This window comes from Mastigoproctus giganteus, chromosome 8, assembly GCF_048544385.1.
Source record: "Mastigoproctus giganteus isolate SK-2022 chromosome 8, ASM4854438v1, whole genome shotgun sequence".
Taxonomy (NCBI): domain Eukaryota; kingdom Metazoa; phylum Arthropoda; class Arachnida; order Uropygi; family Thelyphonidae; genus Mastigoproctus; species Mastigoproctus giganteus.
Genome location: NC_143582.1, coordinates 17819086 through 17840141, shown reverse-complemented (window position 1 = coordinate 17840141; position 21056 = coordinate 17819086). Strand labels below are relative to the sequence as shown.

General features: G+C 36.8%; 1 protein-coding gene across 1 annotated transcript in view; it reads right to left on the bottom strand.

Moving 5' to 3' along the window:
• Lrrk (Leucine-rich repeat kinase) overlaps nt 1-21056 on the bottom strand; it is a 431475-nt gene that overhangs the window by 113492 nt on the left and 296927 nt on the right. Inside the window, exons 23-25 of the mRNA XM_090380151.1 lie at nt 17258-17371; nt 7245-7337; nt 3011-3262 (exon numbers count right to left, since the gene is read on the bottom strand). Of these exons, the coding sequence (XP_090236277.1) occupies nt 3011-3262; nt 7245-7337; nt 17258-17371 (459 nt within the window). The remainder of the gene's footprint in view (nt 1-3010; nt 3263-7244; nt 7338-17257; nt 17372-21056) is intronic.

Genomic DNA, 21056 nt, shown 5'->3' with positions numbered 1-21056 from the left:
TGTAGAACTCTGTGATCACTTCCTGCTACTGGTTCTTGTATTGTCAGCCCTATTATGTCATCTGGTTCATGGGTGAAGATGAGGTCTAGAGTATTCTTTTCCCTAGTACTTTCCCTTACATGTTGATACAAATAGTAATCATCTAGTTGATTTAAAAATTTTGTCCCCCATGTGGAGTTTCCTTCCCATTTGCTCCAATCAATTAGAGACAAATTAAAATCACTCATAATAAGACATTCATGCTTATTTGCCCATTCCATTTGCACGTAGAGGCTCTCATCAAAATCTTCACAATCACCTGGTCTGTAGATAACTCCCACTCTCAAAGGTATAAACCTTTGCTTCTAACAATCTCACCTCATACAGATTCTACACTAGCATGCGAAACGTCTGAATCCAGGAAATCTTTCGTCATGCTCAGACTGCTTTTGATAAGAAGCATGACCGCACCACCCCTTCTATCTTCCCAATCCTTCCTAAATACATTATACATACCTTACCGAAACTCATCATCCCCTATCTCCGGGTGGCACCACGTTTCTGTAAGCCCTATTATGTTAACGTTACTTGTCCTAACCAGCAGTTTGAATTCACTCATTTTATTGACGACACTTCTGACATTACTGTATAAACAATTAAGACTTAGTGTTCTTGTATAGTTAACTACCCTGACACAGCCCTTAAAATTATTTAAGCTCACTTCCTTGGCATTAGCTGCCCGCTCATTTGAAAGATGTTATTAGCAAGAACATATTAGCAAGATGTTCTGTTGCAGCAACAAACAAGAACTCTTGAGGTATGTGCAAGTGTTACTTTGACCAATATTATCAGATAAACATGTAACTATATTACCCTTGTTCCCCCAAACTAGTAGTTTCCCTGAACTTTTAAGGTATCCTCAATAATACTGGGAAAAACTCTTGCACCACCTTTGTTTAAACGTATTCCGTCTCTACAAAACATATTCCTTCTACCTACAAGTGCAGGCCAAGCTGATAGAAATTCTCCCCCCCCCCAAAAGCCTTGCACAGTCCTTCAAGTCTTGAGTTAATCCACAACACTTTTAGCATATAATCCCTCCTATTGTGCCTGGGCAGAATTGCAGACACATACACATTGTGACCTAACTAGCAGCACTTCTTCAGCAAGGTCTTGTATTTGTCTAACAAATCATCAGATTGTGTAAGCTTAATGTCATTAGTCCCCACATGAATAATAATATTCTCTTTACCCCCTTAAAATCTGACAGTTTGTTGGTGACATCATTAAGAGTTTCTCCCAGCAGACATACCCTGGTTCTAGTCCACCTATCCTTATTACAAAATATATTTCCCATTTCCCCGACAATGGAGCCACCTAATGATTCCCGAAATGGCGTACAGTCAGTCCTCGTATAACATGTGTTTACTTTACATGAATTTGATCATACATGATTTATAAATAGGGGAACGATATCTATATATCGGTTTGTGCTATATCTTATATAGCACAAACCGAATTCGCTTATGCATGATTCGCCTTTGTGTTTACAAGAAATGGCAGTCAAACGCAATACGATAGGAATGAAGAGAAGATTCTGAAAATGTATTTATGTTTTTTATTTCAGTGAAGAGAAACACACTTCACCATAATAACATAAAAACCAACACAATTCCAGCTATCGGTATAATCGCAAATGCAATTAGATAGTTTACTACCAGTTTATAACAGGTTCCACTAGCAGAAACGCAACTGGAAATTGTTTTTATTGTTTTATGGTAGTAACCCCTAGAAATGTGCTTTAGTAAAATGTGAGGTGTTAATAGTGTATCTCTGCTTTTACGGTGTTGTTTATTCAGTTGCTACACGCACGCAGCTTTGTTTATGTGTATCAAGCGTGCCTCCTCGTTTTGTAATTGTGCTTTATTCCCTAAAAATGAGTAAAATACTTAAAAGGTGTGAAAAGGAAGCATCCTGGTGAAGACACTGCAGATTCAGAGAGAAAAAGAAAAGCAATATCGATAAACGGAGGTGGACTGGGTCAAAAAAATCTTACCCGGGAAAATTTATAGTGGCCAAAATCACACCGGCCTCCGGCCCACCGGGGTTTCCCCGGTAAGGCTTATGGCCAGTCCGCCTCTGTCAATAGAGAAAAAATATGAAATTGTGAAACGCTTTGAGCGAAATGAAAGGCCATGTGATATTGCATGTGCTACAGGCCTAAATGAGGCAATGCCAAGAATTACAAAGAATTTAGAGAAAATAAAAACAACTCAAAGTGTAATTAAAATCCATTAGATTAAGACACAAAGAATTGGAAGAGATGGAATGGCTGTTATCTGTTTGGAAAGAAAATCAAACGAAAAACAAGTCTGCTTACGATAGAAGCAAACGCATTAGCAATATTTTATTATGATTATTTATTGTGTTTGGTAATGTTTTGGTTACAAATGTGTGTTCAATCTTGGGTGGTCGGCACCTAACCTTATTTTTCCCATAGGGCCTGTTGTTTATATTGCACGATTTTGCCTTGCACAAGGGTTTCTAGGAACACAATTATCGTGCTATACGAGGACTGACTGTATTCCTGATACACTCTTGATACTGTCGAACGGGGATGGTGCAATTTCTGTATCATCTCCACGATAGAGAGGCCCATGTGTCGGGTACCTACTATCACCCCTCTTTCAAAGTCAGTTAACTCACGATGTTTATCCATACTGACATCGAATTACCATTTACATGAATGCAGTGTACCTATATACCTGTCAAGTAGTGGATTTGTCCACTAGTGAGAGGGGGATGACAGCATCGTATTGCCCAGAAACCCATGAATTCTGTCCTTTCAGTGTATAACCCACTGACTTCTGAAATAAAGTTCACAAGTTCATATAAAGTAAACCATTTCAATTATGCAAATTGCTGAAGTTTGACTCAAAAAAATTTTAGTGAAAAGAAAAAATTAAACAACATGAATAAGAAAGACGATCAGTATAATAACCAAAAAACTTCTAATAAATATAAAAACTACCTGTGTAATCACTTTCTGTAATACAAAAACATCGATACGTGCACCAGAACGTCGGTAGTTTTTTAAAATTGAATCCAAAGCTCCTTGGGGTGCAAGGTGTAAAACTAGAGAAAGTGGCTGTGTACAAACACCAACCAGTGGTACAATATTAGAATGCCTTAGTGAGAGCAAGATATTGAGTTCTTGGCGTGCAGTACAATAAGCCTTGCAAGCATACTGTAAAGGATCCCTCTGCCACTTGTTCCAAGCTGCCTATAAAAAAAATAATTTTTTTATAATTTATACTTTTCACAACTACAAGATTTATTGGTACTTTTAGATTATCGAAGAATGATTAAAAGACTTCTCACATAAGAAATAATTTGTTCACAGTGATACACTTTTCTTTGTATAAACCACAAATTAATATATTTTCTGCACACATATATATACATTACCTACAGAGTACACAGAGTGATACAGTCATCTGAGCTCTTTTCAAAAGGCATGTCTCCTTCTTAATCAAGAGGGCATAGAAGGAGTAAGTATCCTCAGGTTGTTGTTCGTTTGGTTTAAAGGTGCATCAGCAACTTGGAACTTATTGCTGCCTTTGTGACTTATGTCTGCACAGTCAATTCTGCATGTTGTGTAAACTGAAAAAACCTGCAGAGTTTAGGTAACTACAGCCATAAGCCATAACTAAAGAGACCTTTAGAAATTCCTCTCATCATCAACAAGACTCAAACCTAGACCCATCCAAACAAGCGACAGGTGGCAAACCCCTATACTGTCATGGAGAACTATCCTCAGGTGATGGTGTTGTTAAATGTACTGTGTATACAGCAAATAAGCACAAAATAAAACTGTTAGTTTAAAAGATGCTGTGATGAAAAAGTATAGCTATGAATGTAAACATTAAATAGGGTCATAAAATAGCAAATTGCCTCTCAGAAAATACAGAATAATTGTCAACATGGAAAATTGCCTTTTTATATTTTATTAGGTTAAGTATTTAAAGGCCTTGAAAATTAAAATTTATGCATATAGAAACACATATACATATTATAAACTTTTTTCGAAAAGAATTTAAAATAATGAAAGTAATGTGAAAGAGAGAAAACAAATATAATAAAGACATTTTATTATATCTGCACTGGCTAAGGCTAATTGCACCATACATTAAACTATGTGGTGTGGTGATATTGATTAGTCTCGGTAGAGACTAATCCAGACACTAGTCTAGTATTCATTAGTCTCTACCGAGACTAATCAATATTGGAAAGGTTCTTTGTCATCAACAAGATTTCATTACATTACAATTATTGTCATTATGACAATGCGTTACATTACAATTATTGTCATTACAGTAAACCCCAGCTATTCGCGGGGATTACGTTCCTGAGAAATTCCGCAAATACCGAAAACGCGAATACTGAATTATGGCTCCCATAGTAATAAGGGGGTTCCATTCCAAAGTATGAAATATATAAGAAAAACTAGTCTAAAATTTTGTCTATGTATGTATTATATGTACCTTCATAATATGACTATGTACACAGAGAGTACATAGTGAAATGCAAGCATATGGCATCGAAATGAAAATAAGAAACAATTTAATATTAAATGTAATATTTATTAGAAATTTCAAACAAATCTTTCAAACCAGCGTCTTTGCTAGCTAAAAAACTTATCCCGGCAGTGCTACACTAGTTTCGCCAAAGTGTTGATAAAGGAGTTTTACCTTTTCATGAATGATGAGTGAATTTAACGGAATTTTATTTTGAGTTCGGTCTTCTATCCACAGATTTAAAGCCTTTTCCATTTTTTCTAATTTAAACATCACGAGTTACAGAACAAATTTTTGAAGCAATTAGCGCGTTTTCACGGACACTACGGCGGATTTTTTCTTCCGATTTCTTGATTAATCGCACCGTTGACTCATTGATTTTATAATGTTTTGCCACTGAGGAGACACTTTCACCATTAGAAATTTTGTCTAATAACTCAATTTTATTTGCTAATATCATCACCTTTGATCTTTTCAAATTTCCCTTGTTATTTGTAGCCATATTTTTGTAGGGGTTAGAAAGAACTTGCCCACAATAAAGTCACTTTCTTCCGTTAACACACTTGAAAAAGTCTGTTTTACACTGCGAAAAGGTAGATTTATCACTTTTGTAAGCATACCAATTTATAAATTTATTCAATTTATAAGCATATAAATTAAAAGCAAACGACGAAACCTTCCATGACAAGCGCATAAAACATACTGAACAAGGATTAGCGAGAAACATCCACGCTCGGGTTTTTGTCACCCCCTCTCCCCCACCCGCTGCGTGCTGTTTTGACCGGGAAAGATAATTTTAGCCATGCCCATGTTTTTTTTTTTTATGGCGGAAAATGTTCACGGCGGTTTAAAATTCATATTTTTTCAGGTTTCATTTTATATTAAATCAGCGACCGCAAATATGCAAAACCACGAATAGCGGGGGTTTACTGTATATGATAAATTATCACATAATGGCAATAATTTCTTTTTTTATATAAAAACTGTTGCTGACTTTACACAGTCAGCATTGAATTAGTTTTGCACCCAAACTTTTGAAAACTTATAACATAGCAACAAATATATACATACTAATGAGCTGAAACATTATGACCATCCATCTCCACAAGTGAACACATCCCACAGCACCTAGGAGTGATGATATCACTGACCTGCCTGTCAGTTTGTCAGTACGAAGCATGTGCAATGGGAAAAGGGAAGGCCCTGGAGTTTGAACAGGGAATGATCTGCAGCACTAGGAAGGCAGGGGCTAGCATTTCAGCAGCCCAGGGCATTGTTAGCTGTTTGAGAGCTGCTGTACTGAAGGTGTGGCAGGAATGGTCCAAAGAGCGACACAGAACCACCCCACAGGCAGAAATGGGGAGACCACCATTGGTTGATAGTTGAGGTGAATGGCAGTTGGCATGTGCTATCCAGGACAACAGATGGTTCAAATCCCTCAATTAATGGCAGACTACAACCACTGCACACAGTAACATTTCTGAGCACACCACCAGCAGATGCTCTTGCTGATAGGCCTATGCAATAGATGACCTGTTCATGTGCTCATGTTAGCTGACCATCATTGACAACTCCATTGTGCCTCCGTAGCCAGGTGGGAAGGAGCAGCAGTGTTTAAGTGTGTAGCACACGCTTCTTGATTAGACCGGGGTTCGAGCCCGTTACCACCAAATACAGAGGATGCGGAAAGGTCAGGAATGACCACCGCATATTCATGGAGCAATATGGCCTTAGTTGCTAATGCTCCTAAAAACCAAATAACAAATAATAACAAACAACTCCATCTGCAGTGAGCATGGGAGCAGTTCTGGACACTGGATGGCTGGGAAAGTTGCCTGGTCTCATGAATCAAGGTTCCAGTTCCATCGTACTAATGGATGGATGTATATTCAAGGGCAAGCAGGTGAACAGCTGCAACCGGACAGCATGGTTGGATGAAAATAGACCGGCGGCAGTGGTATCGTGGTTTGGGGAATGTTTTCATGGAAATCACTGGATCCCGTCATCTCCCATTGAACACACCCTCGATACCAGATCCTACCTTGGCATTTCAAACCAAGTTTCAGCCTACGTGGTGATCATGTATCCAGATATCACTGGACTCTTTCAACAAGATGATGCTCCATGTCACAAAGAATGCACTGTGCTGGAATGGTTTGAGGATCATGTCCAGGCATTTCATGTGTTTCCCTGGTCACCAAATTTCCCTGACATTAATCGCACTGAACATTTGTATAATGTGGAGGAATACAGCATTCACCAGTCCATGCCAGTGTCTCATACCATTGCTGAATTCTGGGACATCATTCTGTTCAGCTGGTCCAGGATACTTGAGGATACCATGGTCTGAAGGAGTTGATGGCATGCCAGGTGCAAGTAATTATCGTGGAAAAAGGTGGCCCAACATACTATTAGGTAGGTGGTCATAATGTTTTGGCTCAAGAGTGTATTTTTCACCGAAATTTTTTTGTAGTCAACAAATCTATAATAAAATAAAATCTATTATGAGGAAGCACACTACGTAAAATGGTTCTTAGTCCACTATTAAAAAAATATAATAATAAAAAAATAATTTAACTTTATTACTCTATTTCTCCTTTATTAATCTACATAATTACCAAAAAAATAAAAATAAATAAAACAGAAATTAAATTTAATATTCAGGCAATAGAATATAAAAATATTTACTTTATAGGCCACAGTGTCAGACTGCCTTGCTCCATATCCTGGATCAACTGGCTGTAACATTTTCATGGCAACTTCTGTGAAAGTGCTGGAACCCTACAAAAACAATATACTATATACAATTCAAAAACATATAAAACACAAGCTGACCTAACCTGTCATACCACTAAGTAAGATTAAAAATATTGCATTGCATATGGTTGTTTTTTTTTTTAAATACTAAGCTTATAATTAGAGTGCTAACTCCTAATGTTTACATATTCTTAAATATCTTTCAATAAAGCCAAATTTTCAAAAATATTTTATTATCAAATTAAATATGTGAATAATATAGAGGTAAAAAATAAGGATCCAATTTAATGGTCAGTAGTTAGTGTATTTCAATTCAGTAAATTCCCTTCCAGGTGAAATGTTTTTTTTTTTTAAAAACAATGTATCTTCTCATTTATATAATTTTGTTTATCAAAAGGAAGAATCAAAGAATAGAGAGAGAGAGAGAGAGAGAGAGAGAGAGAGAGAGAGAGAGAGAGAGAGAGAGAGAGATTTTCTTCTTTATGCCTATATCTACAGTGGTCTCAGACAGTTTTTAAATTCTGTACAGTGGGATCAACTGACGATGTTACCAACAGTAAATTCTAAGTGGGAAGCATTCAAGGAATTAATCGTGGAAGCTACTAAAAGTTTCATACCTATTAAGAAATATTGTTCAAGGTTTAGGCCTAAATGGTTATCAAATGAACTAATGAAACTCTTGACAGAGAAGAAAAATGCATGGGATGCATATAAATTATCAAGCGACTCAGAAGCCTATGGCAGATATAATCAGGTCACAAAGGAGATTAGGTAGGCGAAGGCAGATTACGAGAAATCTTTGGCAAAGGATGCTAAGAAAAACAGCAAGGATTTCTTTACTTATATAAACTCTAAAAGGAAGGGGATGAATCTGATTGGTCCACTTGATATTGATGGTTCGACTGTTGATGATCCTGCTCAGATAGCAAACAAACTGAATGAGTATTTTGCATCTACATTCACACATGAGGAGTTATTAAGGTTTGAAAATAGCAGAAGGTTATCAAATTGTAGCAGGGTGCTTAATGATTTTGTAATAACTGAGAGCAAAGTGGAGGAGAAATTGTTGAAGCTAAACATAAGAAAGGCACCTGGGGTGGATGGGATCTATCTAGTTATATTAAAGGAGGCGGCAAAGCAACTAAGCAAACCCTTAGCCATAATTATGAGAGCATCCTTGGACTCAGGTGAGGTCCCCACGGACCGGAGACATGCAAATATGTATCCCCAATTCACAAAGGGGGATCGAAAGGTGACACGAGTAATTACAGATCAGTTAGTTTAACTTCTTTTTTCCGGGTAAAATAATGGAGTCACTGGTTAAAGATTAGTATTAGTATTAGTATTAGTAACGGCCGCATGGTGCAAGAAAGCCTATGGCTTATGCTGCACCAGCCAAAAAAAAAAAAAATAAAAATAAAAAAATATATAAATCCGAACAAAACAATGATAAAAACAAAAAAAAAAATAAATAAAATAAATAAATAAATAACTAAATAATAATAATTAATAAAATAAAAAATAAATAAAAAGGAAATTAAACCTATCATCCTATGTGCTTCCCTTACCCGAAAGTACTATCCAGATGACCTTTGAATTTCCCCAAACTGTCGGCCTCTACCACCCATGAAGGCAACTTATTCCAGATGCATTGCAGGATCATCTAGACAAGACTGCAGTAATAATTCAGACACAGCATGGGTTTGTTAAGGGAAAGTCTTGTCTGACAAATTTGATAGGATATGATGTGGTTACAAAGGAACTGGATGCAAAAAATAATTTTGATATCATATACAGTCAGTCCTAGTATAGCACGATAGTTGTGTTCCTAGAAACTCTCGTGCAATATAAACAACAGGCCCTATGGGAAAAATAGGGTTAGGTGCCGACCACCCAAGATTGAACACACATTTGTAACCAAAACATTACCAAACACACAATAAATAATCGTAATAAAATACATAAGTATTTTATTACGACTATTACGTAATAAAATATTGCTAATGCTTTTGCTTCTATCGTAAGCAAACTTGTTTTTTGTTTGATTTTCTATCCAAACAGATGACAGCCATTGCATCTCTCTTCCAATTCTTGGTGTCTTAATCTAATGGATTTTGATTACCCTTTGAGTTTTTGCTGCTATGAAAGTTTTTATTTTCTCTGCATTCTTTGTAATTCTCAGCATTGCCTCATTTAGGCCTGTAGCACATGCAATATCACATGGTCTTTCATTTCGCTCAAAGTATTTCACAATTTCATATTTTTTTCTCTATCGACAGAGGCAGACTGGCCATAGGCCTTATCAGGGAAACCCCAGTGGGCCAGGAGCCGGTGTGATTTTGGCCATAAACGCTAGTGTGAGGCCACTACAAATTTTCCCGGGTAAGAATTTTTGACCCAGTCCGCCTCTGTTTATCGATATTGCTTTTCTTTTTCTCTCTGAATCTGTAGTGTCTTCACCAGGATGCTTCCTTTTCACACCTTTTAAGTATTTTACTCATTTTTAGGGAATAAAGCACAATTACAAAATGAGGAGGCATGCTTGATTCACATAAAGCTGTGCACATATAGCAGCTGAATAAACAACACCGTAAAGGCAAAGACAACTCTATTAACACCTCACTAGCTCACATTTTACTAAAGCACATTTCTCGGGGTTACTACCATAAAACAATAAAAACAATTTCCATTTGTGTTCCTGCTAGTGGAATCTGCTATAAACTGGTAGTAAACTCGATCTAATTGCATTTACGATAATACCAATAGTTGGAATTTTATGTTATTATAGTGAAATGTGTTTCCCCTTCACTGATATAAAATGCATAAATACATTTTCAGAATCTTCTCTTCATTCCTATCGTGTTCCATTTGGTTGGGGTTATTCCGCGTCCGACTGCCATTTCTTGTAAACACAAAGGCGAATCGTGCATAAGCGAATTCGGTTTGTGTTATATACGATATCGTTACCCTATTTATAAATCGTGTATGATTGAATTCATGTAGTAAACACGTGTATTTGGATTTCAGGAAAGCTTTTGACACTGTTGCACATGGAAGACTATTGTACAAATTGGAGCAGAATGGTATTAAGGGTAAGTTGCTACAATGGATAAAAGGATGGTTGAGTGGGAGAAGACAGAGGGTGGTAATCAATGGGTGCTGCTTTTCGTGGACTAATGTTATTAGTGGAGTCCCACAGGGTTCAGTGTTGGGTCCACTGTTGTTTTGTATATTTATCAATGATATTGATGAAGGTATATCAGGCTCAGTGTCGAAGTTTTCAGATGATACAAAGGTTGGCAGGATTGTTAATGAAAGTAATGGCAGTGTGCTACTACAACAGGATCTAGAAAATTTGGGCAGATGGGCTAAGAAGTGGCAACTGAAGTGTAACCTTGACAAATGCAAAGTACTGCATAATGGTAGAAGCAACCCCAGAGAAACGTACCAACGTTAATTGCTGGAACAAACTTCCATCTGTCGTTGTGGAAGTTGATAGGATAAATAAATTAAGGAGGAACTGGACAGGCATTTCGAGGGAATGGTGTGATTTTTTTTTTTTTGGCTGATGCTGCATAAGCTGATACACTAGCTTTCTTGCAACACATGCCACTACTACTACTACACTTGATCAAGTATACTTAAAGTAATGAAAACACACATGAATACTTCTATCTGTTACACTACTGGTTCAACTGTTATTGTTGTGCTTATAATATCCTGATTTACAATATCAGTTGGTTATTTGTGAAAAATGCATCAGTTATATCATTTTGTATTTAAAATTAACTCATTAAATCTGGGTTAATGTCATAAACTTGTTTCTTGGTTGAGACTTTTCAGATGATACCTAATTTATCTTTGTAGATGCAAAACCCAAGGTTAATATTACAAACCAAAAGATATTCAAGAATGGTTTTGATAATATATAATTGATTTATGCTGCAGTTTTTAAAATAATAATTTCTACCATTAAAAGTATAAAATGAAAGATCCATGTAAAATTATACTATTCATGTCACACCTGTATGTCTAGTGCTTTTTTTGTGATAGTGAAAAAGTAGAATCAGAATGAAATATATATGAGATAGATGTCAGTGATTGAAACAAAAGCTGCCTTATGACTGGCTCACCACCTGATGAAAACTATAGCAATCAACCTGAAAGATTTGAGGATTATTCCAATAAAATGAATGCAAGAAACTTGCTACTTTGAAAACTTGCTATCCAAAACAAGAAGACTTTTTGCAAATGGTCTTTTTGGTATCTTTTTATTCAACAAAATTTTATTCGGATTCATACAATAGTTAAATAATAAACAGAGTCCTAAATACAAAATTTTCAGATGACACAAGCAGGACTTGAGTTCTGCAAGAACTGACATTAAAGTCTCTAAACACTTTTTATGTATTACAAACAAATTATTGGATAATTTCAAAAATACATAAAATCTAAGAAAGTGCTTTTCAACCTTTTTTTCTGGATACAGTCAGAAAACAAAATTTCTGCTGAACCCCAGTATCTTTTAAAACAGAAATGTGTACAAATTAACCAGTTGTTGTTAATTTGTAATTTTGTGGGTGTGGGGTACTTCTGCCCATACTCCTTTTATATATCACTCTGAATTTCACTCGAAAACCATTCTATTTATTCTGGAATAATTCACAATGTCCCATCTCTGATGTCCTTGGCTTCCATGTTATATATGTTATATCCTATATATACATATCAGAAGTTTTAAATTTGAATATTTAAAGAATGAAGGAAGCTGACTCCTTTGGTCCTTTCAGAAGAACCAAGGGAACCAATTCACAGAAAATAGCCTAGGCTACTGAGATGTGGACCATTGCTGTTACACGGCAATGTAATGTTGCATTCAGCATGTTTAACCCAAGGGACCACTAGTGATTTGGGAGTAGGAACTTCTTGATCATCCTCTCTACAGCCATGACTTCAATCCTTAGCAATTTTCATTTGTTTGGCCTACTTAAGCAATGGATTAATGACAAATATTTTTCTGTAAATATGGAAGCTTAAAATGATTTATCACTGGTTACAACAGTGGGTTTCCAGAATTTAATAAAGGAATGGGAAAGGTATATAAATGTTTTTGGTAACTATGTTAAAAAATAAATGTGATGTTCAGGCAAGTCCCTAGTTTCTTTTTTTTTCTCCCTTATTTGTTTATTTTTGTGACTGACTTACTGACTCTCCCTCATAGCTGATATCACTTCTGTATCATTTGCAAATGGCTTACTGGTTTTAAAGTGGAAACTATAAAAAATTTTAAAATCAAGTAAATGAAGTGTTGAGTTGAGTTAATGTTGTGTTAAGTTTGAAGTAAAGGAATTTCTGTTCCCCACATTCACAGAATAAAGTACCTTGGTGTGTCCTGAATAAGAATGCTAACCTTTTATGAACATTTCAAGTATACAGAGGATAAGTTTAAAAAATTATTTTCTAAGATTAAATAAGAATAGGATGAGTAAAGAGAAAATCTCTTAAATCTTTTATATGAATATATATTTTTATTTATGACTGCTCATGCATCTGCCAATGATATAAGTAAAAAAAAAAATAATAATAAAAGAAAGCAAGCTTATATAGCATCAGACAAAAATAAATAATTAAAGTTCCACCCTTTCTGATTCTACCCAAATCTAACCAATTCCATAATACCTCAGGTGGGAGTTTATTCCTCAGGTGGAAAGCAAATTTCTACATGTCTTTTCTGCAATTACCATTAGCCAGTTTGTCTCCTTGTATCTGTTATTCAAGAAAGAGTAAGGATGCCATCAGCATTTAGTTTACTCAACCTACAAATTAAAGCTCAGGTCATTTAGGTCACCATGAAAATGTCTAATTTCTAGACATTGCAATTTATGGAACCCCATTCATTCTTGGTAAGAATACCCTTTTGTACTTCCAACTTATCTTGTTGCCCTTCTCTGCCCACAGAGTATGCTGCTGCAACAGGATCTGGAAAAGTTGGGCAGATGGGCTGAAAAGTGGCAACTGAAGTTTAACATTGACAAATGCAAAGTACTGCATATGAGTAGCAGTAAACTCATAGAAATGTACTAACTGAGTGGTGTTACACTTAGGAGAATGAAAAAGAGCTGGGGGTAGTTGTGCAGTCAGATATAAAGTTTTCTGAGCAGTGCAGACAGGCTGCCAGAGTAGATCATAGGTTCCTGTCAATGATATACAGGAATTTTGTGAGCAGGGATAAGGAGATGATTATCCCCTTGTATAAGGCAATGGTCAAGCCACAGCTTGAGTACTGCATACAGGTCTGGACACCTCATTTTAGGAAGGATGTAGAGTTGCTAGAACGAGTACAGAGAAGAGCAACAAGACTGGTGAGGGGAACAAAGGGGTGCTCTTACAAAGAAAGGCTTAAGTTCTGCAAATTGCAGCATCTGGAGATTAGGTATCTGCGAGGTGATCTGATGAGGTGTATAAGGCCTCGAATGGATTGAGCAGGCTCAATGCTGATAGGATTCTTCTTCTTGCTCAGATTGAAAACCTGAGGGGACAAACTGAAATTGAGGAAAGACATTTGGCGATTAGATGTGCAGAAATTTTCCTCTAGCCAGCGGGTAGTTGATTGCTGGAATAAACTTCCATCTGTCGTTGTGGATTTTACTTAAATAAAATCATGGCAGAACTAGACAAACATTTAGAATGAATGGATGGCTGAAATGGGAAGGGTTTTTTTTTTTTTTTTTTTTGGTTTCTTGCATCGATGCCTCTACTAATGCTCTACTACATTCAGGAAACTTCTACACCTTTCTTGAATATTTACAAATATTCTAAAAATTGCTTAAATATTATTTCAGCTTTTTTAATTTTTATGCATAACAGAAAATATTTTAATAAAAATTGGTAAACAAGTTGATTAAAAGAATCAACTTGTTTACCAATTTTTAATAAATAAAAACTTTTAATAACTGAGAAAGTTTTTAATACATAAAATTTTTTAACAGTTTTTAAAAAAGTTTTTAATAAATAAAACCTTTTGAAAACTAAGAAAATTTTCATGTACTTAATTATTTTATAAAGTTTAAAATGGAAGAGACTGATAGTTTCATTTTTATATTTTATGTACTTTATTTGTGTTCAACAGAATTAAAAGTTTGCTTCACTGAAACTAAGATACAAAAAAAAAAGCAAATTTTTGTTAAAGAATGCAAAATTACATGCTACAATCCATTGTTAATTAAATGACTACACATTCAGAAATAACAAAGAAGATCGAAGTCTTCTTTGTTATGGGATGCAAGTCCATCAGACTCACATCCCATTATTATTACCATTTTTGGTGCCACTAATGATGGGTTAAGAAGCTTTGATGTTTTTTAAAATTAAAAAAAAAAAAAAAAAAAATGTACATGCACTAATTAAAAAAACTAAAAAGAAAACTGTTGTAAAGAAAAAAAAAATATCCTTTTCCTATTTCAGTCTGTCTCTTCCATTTTCAAGTTAATAATTTTATACACTTTAAAATGGAAAAGACTGATAGTTTGTTTTATTTTATGATTGTAATTGAAATTTTTTTTTAGCATAATTACCTACAGGATGTCCAAAAAAATGTATACACACTTTATCAGCCCATAACTCAGTAACCTTTTTTCTTTCTCAGTTGCAAGTTGGTGGTAATAATGGAGAAGACTACACACATTTGAACAGCAAAAATGTGTTGAAGTGGTATTGGAAGTCGGAAAATATCAAAGAAGTCCAGAAACAGTTTAGGAGTGAATACCACACACTGAACCACCAACACGTCTCACAATTTTGCATATTTGTGATAAGTTTGAAGCGGTGGCACCATGCAAAATGTACACAGGCAATGATCAGGAAGACCTCGCAAATCCATGAGCTCCACAAGATCACAAGAGGTGCTGGAACTTTTCCGACAAACACCAAGGGAACCTGTCTGACAAGCTGCTCGTGAAATGGCAATCCCCAAACCCAGTGTGTGTGCATAACATTTTAAAGTGTGCAAAATGGAAAAGGTACATCCAAGATTAATGCAGGCCCTGAATGAAGATGATCCTGATCATAGGGTTGAATTTTCTGAGTGGTTTTTAAGAAAATCTGCAGAGAACGCTTTGTTTGCCAATAAGATCATATGGAATGATGAGGTAACATTCAAGTTTAATGGTACAATTAATCGCCACAATTGTTCATACAGGGCAACCGAGAATCCACATGTTACTGAGAAACATTTGAATTTACCAGGCATTACAAAAAAATTCACACAATCATTCCCTCTAAAAGTTTGTAAAGTTCCTCGAATTTATTTAAGTTATCAACTTCCACAATGATAGATGGAAGTTTTTTTTTTTTTTTTTTTTTGGTAGTTTTTGGTGCATAGGCTTCTGTGGCCATAATGCACCTCCCAAGGTTTTTGCAGTACTTTGATCCAAGCCCGAGGCTGGAATCGAACCCGCGACCTTTGGGTTGCCAGGCAGGCACTTTATCCACCCGGCTAGCCCGGTCGGCTGGAAGTTTGTTCCAGCAATTAAACACATGCTGGCTAAAGACAAATTTCCACACATCTATTCTACAACTGTCTTTCCACAATTTGAATTTATGCCCCCTTAGGTTCGTAATCTGAGCAAGTGGAAGAATCCCATCAGAATTCAGCGTGCTCAACCCACACAAGGCCTAATACACCTCAATCAGATGACCTCGCAGGTGCCTAGTCTCTAGCCACTGCAATTTGCAGAACTTAAGCCTCTCTTGGTAAGAAGACCCCTTTGTTCACCTCACCAATCTCGTTGCCCTTCTCTGTACACAAGCAAGCAAATCTACATCCTTCCTAAAATGAGGCCTCCAGACCTGTACTCAGTACTCAAGGCATGGCCTGACCATTGCCTTATACAAGGAGATAATCACCTCCTTTTCCCTGCTAGAAAAATTCTTGTATATCATTGACAAAACCCCATGACCTGCTCTGGCTGGTCTGGATTGGTCAGACCTGTCTGCATTGGTCAGAAAACTTCATATCTGACTGCACAATTACTCTCAGGTCTTTTTCATTCTCTAGCAGCCTAAGTGTAGTACCACACAGTTGGTACATTCCTCTGGGGTTACTTCTACCATATGCAGTACTTTGCATTTGTCAATGTTAAACTTCACTTGCCACTTAGAATTTGCTGTTGTTAGCATCATCAGTTGGTACCAATGTACAGAATTTAAAAATTGTCTGAGACCACTGTAGTCACCTTTATGGAAGCAAAAACCCTTCCCTTTACCTCTGATGGTAATTATATCTAAGTAAATCCCACATCAGTACACTGTGATCATTGCCACCTAGTGGCAATATCAAGAGATATCTTAAGTGATGTATGCAATTCAGTTTCTGGATGATGAACAATGCCTGGATGAGAATGGAGGACAATTGAAACACTTGCATTAATGCATATATTTTTTTTCCTCACATTTTTTCTTCATTATAAAATTGTAAAATTGAATTTATGAGAATAAACAGAGAAGTTATTAATAATCAAAGTGTGTATACATTTTTTCTGGACACCCAAATATTTCTTTTCCCTTCATATTACATGAAATAAGTACCACAATCCATTAATTAATTAAATAAAAACCAATTTTAATTGGTTTTTATGTGGGGATACCAATCCATTAATTGATACCATGCACATAAAATTAAAAAAAAAAAAAAAAAAAAAGAAGAAATTTGGGGTCTCAGACCCATTATTGTTACAATTTTTGATGCCATCACTGCCATGTTAAGAAGCCTCTAAGCATTTAAATTAAAAAAAAGTGCACTTAAAGAGAAAACCCAAAACTAACTAGACTAATTTCCGTAGAATATTCAACAAAATAATTCAATAAACTCTGTTAAAATTTGCTACTTTATAATACCTTAAATGCACTACTGTCATTATTATATAAATAAGAATAAATGTTCTTACTCTGTGCTTGACTGTAGCTTTAAAAACAAAGCCAAATGCTCCTCTTCCTAGCATTTTTCCTCTACGAACACCATCTGGAGGTATAAGGAATCTATCTCCCAAGTCGCTAAATACCTTAAAGAAACAAATGCATTGAATACATACACACACACACACACATATATATATACATATATATATATACAGGGTGTCTCAAAAATATTGGTACAAACGTTTAGGGGAAGTAGGTAACATGTAAAGGAATGTGAATCGTATAGGAACCCATAACCGGAAACGCCATCGTAAGTCGGTAGACGGTTTCTCCAAGAAAGTGTTCAAGACTTGAATTTTCCAGCCTATGTTTTGTTCACGGATGAGGCTTATTTCACTCGGCAAGGCTTATTCAATCAGCACAATGCTCATGTGTGGGCTCACGACAACCCACACGGTGTGCGCCCCCAGGCGGCACAACATCGCTTCGTAATAAATGTGTGGGCAGGTATGGTCGGTGACTGCTTAGTCGGCCCATTTCTGCTACCATTCCGCATGAACTCCGCTAAATATTGGATCTTTCTTGAACAAGTTCTACCAGGGTTACTGGCGCCTCCGTAGCCAGGTGGGAAGGCGCAGCAGAGCGTAGCACGCGCTTCTTGATTAGACCGGGGTTCGAGCCCGTCACCACCAATTACAGAGGATGCGGAAAGGTCAGGGAATGACCACTGCATATCCCGGAGCAATATGGCCTGAGTTGCTAATGCTCCTAAAAACCAAATAACAATAACAAACCAGAGTTACTTGATGATGTTCCAGCAAATGTGAGACGCAACATTTGGTTTCAACATGACAGGGTGCCTGCCCATTATGGAAGGTGTGTTTGTGACCATTTGAACAGGTGTTTTGGGCATCGATGGATTGGCCATGGTGGACTCATTGCCTGGCCCCCACACTCACCTGATTTATCGAGCCTTGATTTCTTTCTGTGGGGGCCCTCAAATCTATCGTGTATGAATCGCCTGTGGAGACAGAAATGGATCTCGTCTGCGCTGCTGCTACTGTCAAAGAAACTCCAGGTGTGTTCGACCGTGTCCGGCAATCCATGCTGCGTCGGTGTTACACATGCATTGTGTCTCATGGTGGAACCTTCGAGCATCTGTTGCAACATCATGAAATGCATCCATCTTGTACTCCATTGTTAATATTATGTCAAATAAATGTTTGCCACTAATTACTGTCTTATGTAATTTCTGTTTCTTGTGCCTCTGCTACTACTTTACCGTGACGTTTCCGGTTATGGTTTCTATGCGATTCACATTCCTTTAGATGTTACCTACCTCCCCTAAACGTTTGTACCAATATTTTTGAGACACCTTGTGTGTATATATATATATACACATACTGGTGTTCAAAGAAAGTGCATGCATCACCTAGGAATTTCACATTTCTAATACTTTTTCGGGATGGTATGTTACATTAATGACTAGCATCACAAACAGGGACAGCCTCCGTAGCCGAGTGGGCAGGAGCGGGAGTGCAGTAGCACACGCTCTTTGAGTAGACCGGGGTTCAAGCCCCTGACTGCTGAATACGGTTGATCTGCCAACCCGCACTGGACCAGCGTGGCAGATTATGGTCCATTTCCCTCAACATGAATTGTTGAGGAGGCTTCCATCCTGCAGTGGGTTGATAATGGCTGCACTTTACTTTTTTTTTACTTTTATCACAAACAGAAATATAAACAAAAGATATTTATTAATAGTTAAAGCAAAGCTAAGTAATATTTGATAGGTGTTCTCAAAATATTCCAAAATGAGCATCTGCTAAGCACAATTTTAACCCTACAACAGTTTTGGTAAACACGACAATTATGGCTGAAATGTTATCAGAAGCCCTCAATTTGCTTCAGTTTATTATTTTAAATGGAAAACAATGAAAAGTTCACTAGGTGCAAACTAATATTTAGTTGAACAGCATCTGGCCCTGATGACAGCAGCACACCATCGAGGAACTGACAAGATCAATTTCTGAAGATAACAACTGATAGTTTGTGGTTCCAAACATGAATTATGGCATGTTCACAAAGGGTCTTTGGTTTATTTTTGGCAACTGCAGATTCCACACATTGCCAACAGTTCTCTATAGGATTCAGGTCACGGATGTTTCCTGGCCAGTTAAGAGTTGTAATGGCCCGTTCTTCCAACCATTTTTTCACCTGTAACAATTATAAACACATCACTGTCGAACCTATGAAGCTAAAGTAACGACAGAAATGCCTACTTACACTTTTTGCCCGATGACAAGGAGCAGAGTTGTCCTGAAAGATGCAGTTACTTGGCAGGTTTAAATGGTCTCGAATGGTTGGCAGCAATTTGCCTTCCAATATAGCCAGGTATCCATTGGTATTTACGGAACCTTTTATAAACTGCAGCTGTGACCTACTCCGCAATACGAAATGCACCCCCCATATCATTTGGCTGGTAGGGAATTTCACTGTAGACAACATACAGTCTGGATGGTATTCTTCACCACGTCTGCGGCAAATCATTTGTCTCCCATCAGAGCAATGCAGGTTGAATTTCTTTTCATCTGAGAATATAACTGACTTCCACTGCTCGGGGGTCCATTTGATATGCTCCTTACACCAAATTAATCGGGCCTTTTTCATTTTTTGTGTGAGGAGGGACTTCTGAGGACAACGGGCTACAAGTCCATTTTTGAAGAGTCATCTTCTGCCTGTTACTGCACTTGCTACCTCTCCTGTATGTTCTTCCCATTCTCTTTTCATAAGCGCTTCAAAACGCGGTCCTGTTTTGGCCTAGAGACTCGTTTGTGTCCGATTCCTTTTTTCCTATCAGTAGAACCAGTATTGTTGAGTTTGGAAAGAAATCTATTCACTGTTGACTGATTACAAGACAGTCTATAAGCAATATGACAGAAAGAACATCCTTCCTCAGGTAAAGCAACAATAGCACTCTTTCTTCGTGGCATCAACTGCACATAAGTTGCCATCCTGATACAAGCAAGGAATGACTGCAACTCTTGCAGAGTGTGCTTATATAGCTGAAAGTAACAGCTGATGCAATATTACGTCATCATCTACACGTGTCAATCTTATATGATGCAATTTGTAAGAAATATTGCCATATACTTACGTTATTTGGATGACAAGTACAATTTTAAGGGATGATGCACTTTCTTTGAACACCAGTGTATAACAAAAACGGGCACCATCTGGATTACATTAAAAGAAGTTCACTTACTGTGGGTGCAATTGCTGCTACATCCTAACATCTCGCACGCACACGCTTGCTCACACACACACACACCGCTCACTCACACACACACACACACACACACACACACACACACACACACACACACACACACACACACACACACACACACACACACACACACACACACACGCACAAATAAAAAATAAAACTATTTTTCCAGAAGATAAGATGAACGCAGATTTTCGCATCTTTTTCTTAGTTGGAGCAGAACTGAAATATCTTTCAGCTGTCATGTTCTTTGGCGTAATTTAACAGCTTTGATTTGAAGCCAACAGTGTATGAAAACCTCTTCTACTTGTGTTATCTATTTTGCCAGGATTACAGATTTATAACAAATTAAAACTATCATACTGCACAAAATGTTTTTTTTCTCTCCACCAGTGACTCACTAATTTATAGAAGGGCTATGCATTCTTGAAGGTAACAGTAAGGTGAATTGAATGAATACTAATACTAGTAATTATGACTGATTGCACTGTTCAGGCTGCATTTTCACATGCATGATACTGAAGAGAATCCACCAGTGC